This window comes from Rutilus rutilus (assembly GCF_951802725.1).
Source record: "Rutilus rutilus genome assembly, chromosome: 17".
Taxonomy (NCBI): domain Eukaryota; kingdom Metazoa; phylum Chordata; class Actinopteri; order Cypriniformes; family Leuciscidae; genus Rutilus; species Rutilus rutilus.
This window is the reverse complement of record NC_140230.1, coordinates 36,043,316-36,058,605: the sequence shown is the minus strand read 5'-3', so window position 1 is coordinate 36,058,605 and position 15,290 is coordinate 36,043,316. Positions and strand designations below refer to the sequence as shown.

Below are 15,290 nucleotides of genomic sequence, written 5' to 3'. Positions count from 1 at the left end.
TGGCGCTTATGGAACAGCAGAGATATATTGGTAAGCAAAGCAGCAATAAGCTTATAAACACTGCTTTATTAGGCGTTACACGGAGGGAAGATGGAAAGCAAATGTCTTTGTAACTTTTCTAAAGACATAGAATTAATTTGTTCATATAAATTCTTTCAGCACTCTGCCTTCCGCCATGCTTTCACACGAAACGAAACCTACGTTGCATGAGACCGTTTTAAAATTGTGATACTCAAATACGGTTTTAATGATTATTAATAAATAATTATGAACATGAAAATATGAATGAATATAAAATATGAAACTCTTAATACTAAATGTCAATAATTTTTTATTACTGTGGTTTAGCATCAAACCGGTAACATGTTGCCATGTTGTTTTCCGCCACCCAGGAAAACAAGGCCAGCCGTTTTCAAGACACTGAAAAGTGACGGTTCTGTTGTATCTAGGACAGCGTTTTGATTAATTAGCCACATAGCTGCGTTGTGGCTTCTTGTGAAAGTTTAAAATAGGCCCGTAATTAATCAGCAGGGATGGAAAGCTGACGTGTGAGAGAAAGGCCGATGCGGGATCGTATGACAGATGGAGATTACATGGTGAACTTCAGTTCGACATCGCCGGAAGCTTCCACTTGCTAATACAGGAACCATCAGTTAGCAGGTATTGACATTTCATTACGGCGAGCAAACAGTCATGTTCTGACTCGATGAGGTCTGAGAGGTCTTTATACCCCGAGCACTATTGGTGTGTTCAAGTCATCCCGTATAGATCGTATTTACGAGTTGAACGCACACAAGCCCCGATCTTTACGAGTTGTAGGCGTGTGACTGAGAAACATGGCGGAAAACCACAATACTGAAAGGTATTTAGCAGTGATATTGTCAGGCTTTTCTATTTACAGCGAAGTAAGATAATTACCTGCCAGAATATGATGGCATTATAATATAACACTGTAATATGTTACGATAAAGTTTGCAGTGGCTTTAAAAACATAAAAAAACCAAAGCACACCTGATGCACATTTCTTGGTTCTTCATTTTCTAGAACTAGAGTAGCTGTATTTTTGTGTCATTAATTAAGAGAAAGTACACCGCCATCTTACTCCGACGAAAGTGACTTGAACGCACAACAAACGGCTGGTAGAGACTACACGACATTCCTCCCGGGTTAGTGACATCACTAACCTTAGAATTTACATAAACCCCGCCCCCGGGAACGCGATAGATTATCATGACAGAATATGCTAATCAATGACTAGAAGATAACTACACATCAGCTTCATAAATTCCTCAACTAACCATTCAGAAATGTCCTGTTGCTTCTACATGTTGTCACTTCTTCTCGAGTCTCTCCATCATTGTCTGACTCCGGTTTGAACATAAAAGGCTAAACGTTTTTGAAATGTTCAGTGCATGTGTGTGTGAAGTAAAAGAACACGAGCTCTTGAAGCTCCGCCCACTGTGCCGGGAGCAGCAGCTCATTTGCATTTAAAGGGACACGCACAAAAACGGTGCTTTTTTGCTCACTCTCAAAAAGTGACATTTTAACATGCGATATAAAAATATCTGTGGGGTATTTTGAGCTAAAACTTCACACACACACTCTGGAGACATCAGAGACTTATTTTACATCTGGTGAAAAGGCCATTATACCACCCCTTTAAGGCAGTTATTTTAGCTAGGAGTCTCTACCTGTTAGTCTTGATGATGGGTGTAGGCAGCACACAAGTGAGTCTCCATCCGAATGAAGCCAGTGATTGCAGCAAGGGAATATAGTCTGTCTTCACCTGTAAACCCTGAAAAGAAAAAACAGTTGCTGTGTAAAAATGCTACGAAGTCAAGTCACACTTAAGTAGCAAAATTGACTTGAGACGTGCGTTGTATTCCAAATTTACATTTGTAGGTCTTTATGAAGACATTTTTAATATAGTGACTCTGTTTAGACACACCCTCTTTCGCTCTTTTGTGGGGATGCACCGATATGAACATTTTGTCCGATACCGATAACCGGTATATCCGCTGATAAATCTAAATCCACATTTTTGAGAGCCTGATTACAAAAACGAAAGTCTCAACATTAAAAGCCATGTCTCAAGCACACAGTTATAATGATGTTCTCATTATAATATTATGTAGCCGATATGACAGTATTAATCAATATATATATGTCAATAATATCAATCATTAATATAAATCAGAAGGTGATGGAGATGAGAGAGGAAGAGCAGGTATGAGATTGCTAAAAGACAGTAGAAACTATAATCTCAATTTAACAACACAAGCACCTATTAAATATATTGCCATTATTATTGTATAAATATATTTGTAGACCTCAAATGTGTTCGAATATTTCACCAGTATCAGCACTGGGACTTTTCACTGTTTGTATTACTCCGCTTGTCTGTGTTTGCACAGCTTGCATCATTAAGCCAGTAGGTGGCGACAAGTGACTGTCCTTAAGAGTGAGCAATTGAGCCATTAAATGAACAGAAAAAAAGTAGATAAAACTGAAATTTGATGCTCACACTAATTGCTCATATATGCCTCTGGACACAGAAGGATTGCATTGGCGTTTGATTGAAATGTAACATCTATGCAAAATAATCCTTGAATCATTTCTTATTTAAGGCCATTCCCGTTTCGAATATGTGATTGTGTATTGTCAACAATAAGCATTCTGCATTTCCATTTTGTAGTGTGGATCATTCATTGTGACATTGAAGCTGATTCTCATGTTTAAGAATCTGTTATCTGATAAAATACTTTATGCTTCTGCCCACTGACATGCTTTTAAAGCTACTGTTGTCCACTTTTTTGGCCTTCAAACACCTTAAAGTGCACACCTTTGGGACCTCTGTATTTATAAAACCCTGTGTACGGCCCTGATTGGCCGATACCGATATGGTGGCCGATATGTCGTTCATCCCTACTATTTTGTTATTTTTATTTTCTTGGACATTTGCTTAGATATATCAGAGCAGCATTCTGTGAATAATTAGCATATGTACACTACCGTTCAAAGGTTTGGGGTCAGTAATATTTTTTTATGTTTTTAAAAGAAGTCTCTTCTGATCACCAAGGCTGCATTTATTTAAAAAAAAAACAAAAACAAAAAAACAGTAATATTGTGAAATATTATGACAATTTAAAATTACTGTTTTCTATTTTAATATAATTTAAACTGTAATTTATTCCTGTGATCAAAGCTGAATGTTCAGCATCATTACTCCAGTCTTCAGTGTCACATGATCCTTCACAAATCATTCTAATATGAGGATTTGATGCTCAAGAAACATTCATTATTATTATCAGTGTTGAAAACAGTTGTACAATTTTTTTCCCCCCAAAATTCTTTGATGAATAGAAAGTTCAAAAGAACAGCATTTATTTAAAATAGAATATTTCCTAACATTATAAATGTCTTTACTGTCACTTTTGATCAGTTTAACTCAGCCTTGATGAATAAAAGTATTGATTTATTTTATTTCTTTCCCCCAAAAATAAAATAAAAATTCTTACTGACCCCAAACTCTTGAACGGTAGTGTTTAAGGTTACAAAAGCTTTAGATTTCAGATAAATGCTGTTCTTTTGAACTTTCTATTCATCATAGCATCATGAAATAACTGTTTTCAACATTGTAAATAATCATAAATGTTTCTTGAGCATCAGATCATCATATTAGAGTGATTTCTGAAGGATCATGTGACACTGAAGACTGGAGTAATGATGCTGAACATTCAACTTTGATCACAGGAATAAATTACAGTTTAAAATATATTAAAATAGAAAACAGTAATTTTAAATTCTCATAATATTTCACAATATTACTGTTTTTTTTTTTTTTTTTTTTATCAAATAAATGCAGCCTGGGTGAGCAGAAGAGACTTCTTTTAAAAACATTAAAAAAATCTTACTGACCCCAAACTGTTGAGCGGTAGTGTACATATCTTAAAATGTTGACACACACAACTTCCATTAAAAAAACTGCTTGTCAATCTTTAGAAAATTTTGTTCTAAAGGATGTTTATGGATAAAAACTTAATAATTTAAATGATAATTTATGTAGATATAGAGATACATTGATTTATCATGATTGAAAACAATTCCCAGTTATTTACTGAAGAAATTTCATTTTAATGCATATTTATAATAAAAAAAATAAAAAAACAGACCAAAAGTTGTTAACTTGATTTGAACATCCGGTCTGATAAACTTCAAGTGACAAAGATTAAGGTTTAATTTCTGACCCGCGAATAAAACAGATGTTTCAGTAAAGAATGCATTCATGTGTAATTCTGAGAGAAAAGTGTTGATCAACAGGGTTGTTTTGAGCAGTTAGGCATGTGCTGTGGTTTTACAGAGAAAGCTTGTGCCCTAATTTCAGGAAGGCAGTGCGGTTTAACGGCGGTTCTCAAACAGAAACCATGTCGTGTGTCAGGCACGCGCGCACACTCATGATGATAACACCAGACAGCGCTAGATGACAATGCTTCACTCGCAATTATATGCCACAGGTTTTGCATGAATACACGGTTCGTTTAGCCTATATGTGAGTCACTCTGGAAAGTTCAGAATAGATAACAAAATGATGACTTCCCTTTGACTGCCTAAGACAACAACTTAACCCAGTCGAACCTTCCTAATAAGTGGCTGTTTTTGTAAAACGTTTTATTAGGTAGATTGGTTTAAATATTATTTATTTGTTTACTTGATGCTTTTAAGAACTGAATGTATACACACATGCACACACACACACACACACTGGGCAAAAAAGGGGCCAAGCCTAAAATGGCTAAACAACACTAAGCTTTTAATTGTCTTAACGTCCCCCTGTTGGTGAAAATCCAGCTTTTAATGTTGTTTATGTCTATGTGGTGTTTTTAATGTGCTTTTAGCTGAGTATTTTCTCCTTAAAACTGCAGTGAACCAAAGATAGTCTAAAAAAAAACAACGGTTTAAAATCGCTGGTGTTTCTGATGTCACAAACTACCTTGTAACCAATCAGATCAACGTGTGATCGTCAACCAGTGGATCTCTGAGCTGAGTGAGTGAGTGGAGGCGGGGCTCATTTGCATATTCATAGAACCGCGTATACTAAATGAGGCGAGGGTGTCGAGTTACATTCAAGCTATATTAAGGCATGAAGAATTCTTTTTTCCCAACGAAAAAACGTTCAAGCGCAAGAAGACGCGAAAGAAACCTCACACGCGTCTGACAGAAACCCCAGAAAGCCGTAATCGGTGATGTCTTAAAGTCCACATGAATTCAAAATTGACCATATTTACTTTGTTTGCCTAAATTGTTAGTTTTGTGGTGAACAATTCATCCGTGCAAGTCAATCCACACAAAATTTTTTTTTGGCTTTGTAATCTTTAATCAAAATCTGAAAATGCCCCTCCCCTCTGCCTTGGAGGACCTTCCCTGATGACGTATGTTTGACGGCTTGGTTTGGGAAACGCTTAACCACTCCCCTAAAACCGTTAGTCTGTAATGAGCGAGAGATGGAGAGGAGGAGCGCTAGAGTAAAACCCTGCCCTCTGTTCAATATTCCTTTTCACTGGGAAATACGTCACAGCACTGGAGAAAAGTCGTTTGCAACTTCCGGTTCACGCGGACTTTAAGTGAACGTAAACTGTCAAGAAAGACAATGGATGTATAACAGCATCATTATATATTGGAATACGCGTGCATTGTCTTAAAGTGACAGCAGCCTAATATACCTGTTTTTAATGTTAATCAAACAACATTGTGTGCGGATCTATACATTTATTCAAGTGAAAATTCTCGGCACTAACAATATTAGTAGATCTCATTAAAAGACTAATTAAACCCAAAGTAACGTTACTATTGAAATTGATTTCTAGACATCATAATGTTATTTTTTTACATTCACATACCCCCCCCAAGGTCATATTTTCCCTTAAAATAATTAGTCAATAATGTGAATAAAGGGAGGAATCTGATTACACTATTTCAGATAGCCTGTCGGGCAGGCCGGTTATGCAGTTTGGTTGCCCCGGTGTAGCCCCGGGACGTCGGGCTAGCCATTTTGCGAGCCCTGGTGGGAATGCCTTCAGTGTACAGAACACATGTGATGCTGCCTCAAAATCACCTTTCACAACAGCCTACAGAATCTCTGCCCACGTAGTCTTTGGGAAAGAGCCAGACTCCTAGTTTAGTCTTTTGTGGAGGTTGTGTTTCAACACCCTTCCTAGTTATGAAGCCCCTTTGCCTAGATTGGATGACATTGTTGTCTATCGTGTGTTGAGAGGCCCGGGTTTCTGTCGAAATGTTTTTTGGGGTATTTTCATTGGCCAAGGCCAATCCTGTGGGGAATCCAAATATGTGAGAAGAGGTTTTTGTTGGAAGACGTCCCAGTAGTGGACCTTGTTAACGGCTCCGCAGACTTAAAAGTGGAGGAGAATTGAGAAAATATGGTCTGTTTAATGGCTTTCCGTTGCTGCGAGATTGTGTGAACATCTACATGATGTTGAAGTGCTACACTCTTTCATCATGGAGGTGAGTGAACTAGAGCAGAACCAAGACTCCTCAGCAAAATAAAGAGTCGTAAAGTCAACATATAACAGTCAGCTTTCGTAATGTGGAGCATTTCAGAGTGAAGAAGGATGATTAATGAGACAAAACTTGATCTGTAATTGATTGGATTGTGAGATAAAGTATTGAGTAACATTTAATAATGTGCAGGGATCATTAATTATAAGACCAGGGGCCGGTTTCACAAAGACTTTGACTATGGCTTAGATATAGTAGATAGTCAGACTTCAGATAGACATCAAAATCAGACCGTTGCACAAAGCACTGAAGACTCTGACTATCTTAAGGAGGACTACACTGCAATGCATTCTGGGTAAAATAAGACACTTTTCAAAACAAAGAACATGGCGGATCGAGTAAGCGCATTCAACCGCTCAGTGCAGTTTACCCCAGCGGAGAATATGTGTTTGTTGGAGGAGTATAACAGTTACAAGGACATTTTACTTGGGAAATTTAGCGGAGAATGTAGAAACAAGAAGAAATGTTTAAATTATGAGCCATTTTCCCTTTTCTTTTGGCTGTTTGTAATGTAACTGATTGTTACTGCTGGTTGCCAAGGTAACAGAGTCTTAGACCTGAGTTAGCCTGGGGGTAAGAGGTGTCTAATGTTTTTGCTCTAAATTAAGTCAGTCTTTATTTTTGTGAAACAGTCTAACTTGCATTAGCCTAGTGTATGAGCACATTTTAGACTTGTCTAAGACTATAGACCGCTCTAAAATAGCTTTGTGAAACCGGCCCCAGGAGTGTATATTAAGAACTTAGATAGGGTCAGTTGTAAGTTCATGTTGACTTTGAAGCTGATGTGTGTGTTTCTATATTTAGAGGACTGTAATACGTATACATGTACGTCATTTGTTGGTTGACTTTGTGTAAGTGTCAACATTGTGGTGTTTTCAAAAGCAGCACTGATAAATAGGGGCTGGGTATCGTTCAAAAATGTTCGATACCGATACCTTGACTTCGATACCGGTTCCTGAACGATACTTTTTCCGATACCAATTTTATGAAATCCGTTTTAACAAGATTACATTACATATTACCTAAAAAAAAACCTTTGCTTTTATTTTTTCATGTTGTTGACTTGTTTTTTTACAGACTCAAATACTCATGAAGGCCACTAGGGGCCGGAATATATACCTCACGCTCAAGCGCACGCATAAACCTTGCCGCAAAACAAACGTAGCCTAATGATTATGAATATGTCGGGGGAAAAAATAGCAAGGAGACATTTTAATTGTTTGTTAATAAACTAGAGTCAATAGGCGAGTTTCCATTACAGATTTGCGCAAAACTTTTGCGATATTTTTCTAAATGTCAACAAAAAACTATTGCGAAATGACAGCGTTTCCATTAACCGATGTTATTTGACTAAAACTTCGCGATAAGTCATTCCAAAGACCATGGCAACGGACAATAGGTTTATGTATATCCCAGCCGCCGCACTGGCCATTATTATTAATCAAAGGAGACGTATGTGTGTTATCCAATCATTAATGGTAAGGAAAGACCCTTATTATACTGTGAGCGGCTCATATGAGGAGTTTCTGGGTGTTTCTCCCTCATTTCTGCTTCCAGGTCTTGATTGTGGCATTTATTTGAGGTGTAGAATCCATTATTCCTGTAATTCTTTTGTCTTTTATGAGTTTAATAAAGAGCTCTGTCTCGTATTCTGTCCAAACACACCGCCTCATCTACGTCAGCTGACCTGTGAATGCGCAAAAACTGTTTCCATTGCAGTTTTGCGAAATATTTCTTTTTCGAATTGCCTGAAAAACCTCCTCAAACGAGCGGAAAAACTTTTTTGCGATAAATGGGAGTTTTTGCGAAATTGACGCGTTTCCATCGGGCGTATTTTCAATTCGCAATTTCAATTTGCGCAATTTGAAGGGTAATGGAAACGCGGCTAGTGTTGGCTCTGAACGACAAGAGATGTTTTGATACTCGATGGTATGGAGGCAGTTCGTATACCCAGCCCTAATGATAAATTACATTTCACAATATATTCACATAGAAAACAGTATTTTAAATTGCAAAAATATTTCACAATATCACTGTTTTTACTATATTTATCAAAATGCAGCCTTAGTGAGCAGAAAGAGTCTTCAACCAACCCCAAACTTCCTCCAAAGCATGATGGGGAAAATATCAAAGCTCTGAGAGATCTATTTCTGTGTTTAACCTTCTCAGTCAAAGAAGCAGATTTCAGCTCACACACTTCCACTCTCGACAACCAAAAATAGCTTTTTATTTTACACCTATATCACACTTTTCTACCCGGGGTCCACCGTGTCTGTCGCAGACGTTCAGCTGCCTGTGCTTCGCTATATACAGTCAAACCAAAAATGATTCAGACACCAGAACAGATATCATATTTGATATATTGTTTTACTAGTGTGTGCAGGACACTATAGTTCATTTATGTAAGTGAGGAGAGCAAAATAAAGTAAAGTGTGACATAAACCCAAAAATTCTTCATACAGTGACTCAAAATTTGGGACCTCAAATCATTCCGACACTTTGACCTGATCATGTTTTGCTGAAGTGTTTTTTCTTTAATTGCTAATGTGACCTTTTTTAGGGATTCAACGGAACCATTTTTTCAGAATCGATCCGATCCGATACCAAAAATTCTGAGTATCGACCCGATACCGATCCGATACCAGCGCCGTTTTTTTCTTTCTAATCAAGTAGAATTTCTATAACTCTGTGTTGAACTGATAATCACTATTTTGTGTGTTAAACACAATCTACTAAATACAGACAACTTCATTATAAAGAAAAACAACAACAAGAAAAAATATCTGACATAAATGCTATTATAAACTAGATTAGTGGATAATTCAGCAGTAAAATTTAGTCTAGAAAAATCACGAGTGCACAATAATTGTATAAAATCTGAACATTTTGTGAAAAAAAAGTGGGGGACAAACTAGAGACAATAAGCGTAACACTAAATCTGGTAAACCTTTACACATTGCCCTTTGTGTTTTGTTGTAAAATACATTCATGAAAAACAAGATAAACAAAAATATCACTTATTTTATAGCCTACTATAAAATTAAGACTTTTTTTAAATGTATAGCACAGCTGTTTAATGAGGTATCAACATATGACAGATAGGACAGAACAAGAACGGCTATTAATAATCTTTCATTGCGTCCCTGTATTATGATATGAAAGGCTATGAAACAAAACCAGTGAAATATCAACCGATTTGATAACTCTGAATCATATTTGATTACCATTTTCCGAACTATAGCGAATAAACTGTGATAATGTGAGAAATGTGTCTGAATAAAGTTTTGGTTTGACATTTGACAGCAACCGCCCGCATTAAAATCACTCATCTCGCACATCATAAAGTTGCCAAAAACTGGGTTCATGTGGAAACACACTCATCCCACTGCTAATGAAAGATTTGGAAATCTGATTCTGATCCGTTTCCGAGTCGTGTAGTTCAGCCACATTCACACAGACAAAGAAAAGTGTTCTTTGAAACGGCAGGTCGCATGTTTTCCTCACCTCCACAGGAGCCTTAAAGGTTACGTTGCCAAAGGACGTGTTTTAATGGCCTATCTACAGTCTAGATATCACACTGCTCCAGTGACTGCGCTGACCTTCACACTTTACCTTCAGCTCTAACTACATACTAAATATTTAATGCCAGAGGAAAATTATATGGCTCAGGGAACATAATGGCGTTTTCATTGAAGCTCCTACTTTGATGTTTCTCTTGCGGCAACTTGAACTGCCTTTGACTTTGTTGAGCACAGTTTGAGACATTGTTGAGTGTTTCTCTCATGCACAACACTTTGCTGATTTTGTTATCGGCATCCTGATGCGATCGCGTTACGGTAATCTTATTCGAGCTCTAATTGGGTTACGCTGTGTGCTTCAAACGGTCTAATCTACGTTGATTTATTAGCTTGGTTAACTTGGTCAACTTTGTTAAATCTCTCTCGTCATGATCCAGTGAGAAAGAGTTTGATGATTTTTTTTGACTCATTCCCAGCCTTTATAGTTGAATAAATCCAAGTAGAAAAACTGCTTTCAAGAAACAAGATACAGATGTTGACATAATTCAAAGCATAAATCGGATTCTCCCATAGTCGGACTAAATTTCACATCGCGTCAGAATTAAGGGGCGGGGCCTAATAGTGTGTTAAACTGGTGGTTATGGTCATTTCCCAAAGAAGCGCTCGACCAATCACAACACACTGATCCAGCCGACCAATCAGAGCACAGTGTGCTTTTCAGAAGGAGGAGCTTCATAGAGGGGTGTGTTTCCCGAAAGCATCGTCAGCCAACTATAGTCACAAGTTCTGTCGTTATCAGCAGTTCAACGAGTCGGTGTTTCCCGAAACCATCGTTCCAACGAAAATTCTCAAACAGCATCGCAGAGTCGTGTGTTTGAGTGACAGATCTCGACCTGTGTTTAGAAGAAGAGTTTCTAGTTTGCATGACATGTGGACTCAATAAATCCTTATCTTGAGCAAAATAAGCAAGCTGACATTCAGTACAACCTTTGTCTTTTATTTAGCCTGGAAATCCAGACCTAAATCTAAAAGATTAATGGTCTGGCGTCGAGTAATGAAGATCGGCCAGCTCGAGGGGCGGCACCAAGCATGCATTTGAAAATCTCACTGCACGCAATTGGATAACACTACGACCAATCACAACAAGCCCCATACCTTAGCTACCAGCGGAGGTAACTGGTAGATTAGACTCTTGCCGTATCCGGTCGGCAAAACAGCAAAAACGTTCTTCTTGCAAAGGAAGGATTCGAGCGGCGTCTTCTGTTCCTCTTTTAGATAAAAAGTCAAGTCTAACTCGTTCATTGTAGCGGCCAAAGCCGTTTCAAACAACTGGTGTTCATCCATAGCCATCTTGCAATGTTTACTAATGACTTCGACGTCACAGCGCTGTCGTCATCTCGCCTCTGCCCCGCCTATATCAGATAACCCGATGTGATTGGTGCAGCTCAGATCGAGGGGCATATTTAATGAGCATCATTACTCGACACCAGAGTATCTCGCTGAGCAAATTCAACTTGTGCTCTCGCGAGAACTCTGGATTACCAGGGTATCTTTTATTTAGAATACATACAAATGTAATTTACGTCTTTTAGTTTGTCAAGAGATTTAAAGCGTCGTTTCTGAAGAGTGCGCATGTGTGAACGAGCTCTAGTGTGTAAGAACGAGTCTATGATTGAATCTGGAAATAAAGCAAAATAACTGAGAAAAATGAGAAATAGTCCTCAGATGCATGTCTGTAATTTATAGCGAAACATCTCGCGTTAATTCGATCTCAAACAGATTCATTAACAGTAGTTATTACTCCATAACCTGCGTGACATCATTAACCAACGTGGTTGAACGACCAATTTGGGACAATACGGTTTCGGGGAAACAGTCGTGACTATAGTTGATTTCTTCAACGTTGATTTCTTCAACGATGCATCGTACTATAGTAGTTAACTTTGTATTTTTACTTTGAAGACTATGGGCCCTATTTTAACGATCTGAAACGCAAGTATCAAACGTGAAACGCAAGTAACGTTGTGGGCGGATCTCGGGCGCTGTTACTATTATACCGGCGGGATAAATGACTCTTGCGCCCGATGCAAATCTAAAATATGTTGGTCTGAAGAAGCTTCATTACTCATAGGTGTGGTTTGGGCGTAACGTGAAATAAACCAATCAGAGTGACATCTCACATTCCCTTTAAGAGCAGGCGTGCTTGTTCCATGGCGGATTGCTATTATAACGGCGGATTTGCCAGACGCACACCAGGAGCGGTTCACAGCCGAGGAGACCGACGTTCTCGTCAGGGCCGTAAAACACAGAGAAGTGACATTGGGGATGGAGAAATACACACAAATTAGCTTCGGTTAAACAGGCGTATAATAATTTGGGTAAATGTGCAAGCTAGATTTATGCCTATTTTTTCACATCTTCATGGACACCTTCATGGACTGACCACAAAAATGGAAACTGTTGCGTGTGTGTGTAGATGAGAGAATCAAAGTGTATGTGCGTTGTGCACACGCTACATCATGGCCAAGCATGCGCCCTTAAAATAGCATCTGAACGCGCCGCTGACTTTAGACTGGGTTTCTCCTGGTCTGTGGAGGAATTGTTTTCTGAAACTGCAAAATAGCACCAGGGAACGTTTGCGCCGGAACACGCCTCCTCTTTTCGCTGAACCGCCCCCGGGAGCGCAAGTTCATTCCCTAATTTACCGACGTGCGTCTGTGGAGGGAAAAGTCTGCTGTGCGTCGGGTGCAAAATTGGAATGATACATGCGTCGGTGTACAAAGGCAATTGCGCTGGGTGCAAGATAGGGCCCGATATCTCATTGTATTGTTCTGGTTCATGTTATTAATAAAAAAATAATAATATAAAAACTGTCATGTCTAGTTGTAGACCTACAGCAGACTCTAGTATTAGTTACCGCATTAGAATAAGATTTCAGACAGACCAGGTTGAGTTTTATGAATGTTATATACCATATGTTTGGTATTAATGATACATGGATGCTCTTTTTAATATGCAGTTTGACTCCCAAACTCAGATCAGAATGCTTTATCTGGACTCAAACTGTACTGGGATGGAGAATATTAAACCAAAGCTGTGATTAATATGACACTGACCTGTTTGTTATTTTAGTATTATTAATGTGTTCATATTTTGAATTAGCCTTTACTGGGAAATGCACCCCTGGGCGATTGGTTTTGGCAGCTCAGGCCGTGATCGCTCTGTGTTTACTCACAGAATGACGCATGAATCAAGCATTGCAGAAACTGTTTTCATATTCATGTTAATCATTCCAATATCCTAATTTCTTAGTGACCGGACAATGTTCAGGGCTCGTTATACAGGTAGAGCAGTGTTTTTTACTTCACAAACAGCGAATTACAGTCATTACAATGTCAGCACGACATGACTAACAAAGCTCTGCAAAAACACACAATTTAGCCTATTTTTTTAATCCTCCACATGGAAGCCAATTTCTGCCTTAAAGGAAAAAAAAACATAAATTAAGTGACTTATATTTATTTAAAATCCCGATTTCTCGATTTTAATCGATTCTCATTTTTACGAAACGATATCGTTCTTAAATCCCAAGAATCGATTAGTCATCCTGTTTTCAGTTGATGAATGAATGCAACATTGTAGCGCATCCCATCCAATAAATCTCAATAATCTTTGTGCTTTGTTACTATTGATATGAAACAAAGTCTCAGATTTCAAATTACGGCCATTTTCTTACGAAATTCAAAAACCTAAATAGTGTTTCGGCGCTGTGGCGTGAGATCGCTCCGGCTCAGCTCTAGAGAAGCACATGATCTTCTCTTCCGCCTTAATAACACCAGTTACAGCGCGAGATAAACATGAATGAGCTTCTGAAAGTGTGTTAAAAGATGGAGTACAACTTATCGAAGTCCGTATCATGTGACATGGAGTCGCTCAGTGTTTCAACCGTGGAAAGACGTCAGTAAAACAGCTTGTAAACAATGTCATGTAACGTCACATTTACCTCAGAAAAACCATGTGACCATAAACTCGTAGAACAATTAACTCTAGAGAGGAGCATTTTGTTAAAGGAGTCATAATGTAGAAATTTCACTTTTCCACGAGAATCAATGTATGTTATGATTGCATAATGATTATACACTGGCCGGGAAGCCGATATTTAAAAGTGAAGCGTTTGTTTACCTCGGGGTTTGTAAAATAGGCCACGTGCACGCGCACGAAAAAACGAGATTTTGATTTCTTCCCCCTCTTGACGTCAAGACGGAGGAGGATATACCAAATATGGACACCGCAAACCTATGCCGCGGGAAGCCCGCCCCTCTCCCCCTCTCCCCCTCAGATTCAGTTTAGTCGACTCGAGAAAGATGGAGAAATCGAGTGCACACCTGAGATGCTCTGTGGGTGACTGCCACAAACATGCAAATGTGTTTTATCTACCAAAAACGGACGAAACTATCAGGGAACAGTGGATGAAATTCATTTTTAATGACGCTGTCCCAACAACTCTTTCAAGTGGCGTATCGTTAGGTGTGTGTGCTAAACATTTTACACCGGAATCTTTTACAAATTTGGGGCAGTATCAGGCGAACTTGGCCTCGAAGCTCCGTTTGGGAAAAGGTGCCATCCCAACCATCAGGGACTTGCCAGAAATTGAAAAGGTAAGACTGTGTTTTTATTGCTCTACTGTGGTTAACAAATAGCAGCTAACAGCTAATGCGGCTATTGTATGTAACGTTACCTTCGAGGTAAACACGGGGAATGGACTCTACGAATGCTAGCCACATCTTTCCACTTTGTTTTACACTAGCAGCTACAGTAGTGACGGTACAGGAGTCCATGCTCAGTGGCTAAAACTGTTTAAATGCAAGTATGAAAACAATATACCACTAAACATTATTAGCCAAACTCATGCAAAACATGCAGTTTGAAAATAGCTTTCAGTTAGTGGGGCTTCTGTAAGAATGTATCTGCCAATGGTGTATTTTTTCTTTTTTCTTTGGTTGTGATTATAATTTCACTAACAATAAGTACCGTCACATTTATTGAGCTATTGCAGTATTTTGTCTATGTTTTTGTACCGCTTGGAAGTAGTAAAATACATTCCTGCAACCAATCAACGCGCCCCTCATTTGCATTATTATAATGACCGTCCACGACAGCCAAAACATCGCATCAGATCTCGCGAGACAATAATGCCTT

The 15,290-nt window shown here is 38.5% G+C and overlaps 1 protein-coding gene across 3 annotated transcripts in view; it reads right to left on the bottom strand.

Moving 5' to 3' along the window:
- Positions 1 to 15,290, bottom strand: part of rftn1b (raftlin, lipid raft linker 1b) — a 123,141-nt gene that overhangs the window by 13,687 nt on the left and 94,164 nt on the right. For all 3 annotated transcript variants that reach the window (XM_084385488.1, XM_084385487.1, XM_084385489.1), the window contains exon 8: positions 1,692 to 1,795. In XM_084385488.1, coding sequence (XP_084241614.1) covers positions 1,692 to 1,795 — 104 coding nt within the window. The remainder of the gene's footprint in view (positions 1 to 1,691; positions 1,796 to 15,290) is intronic.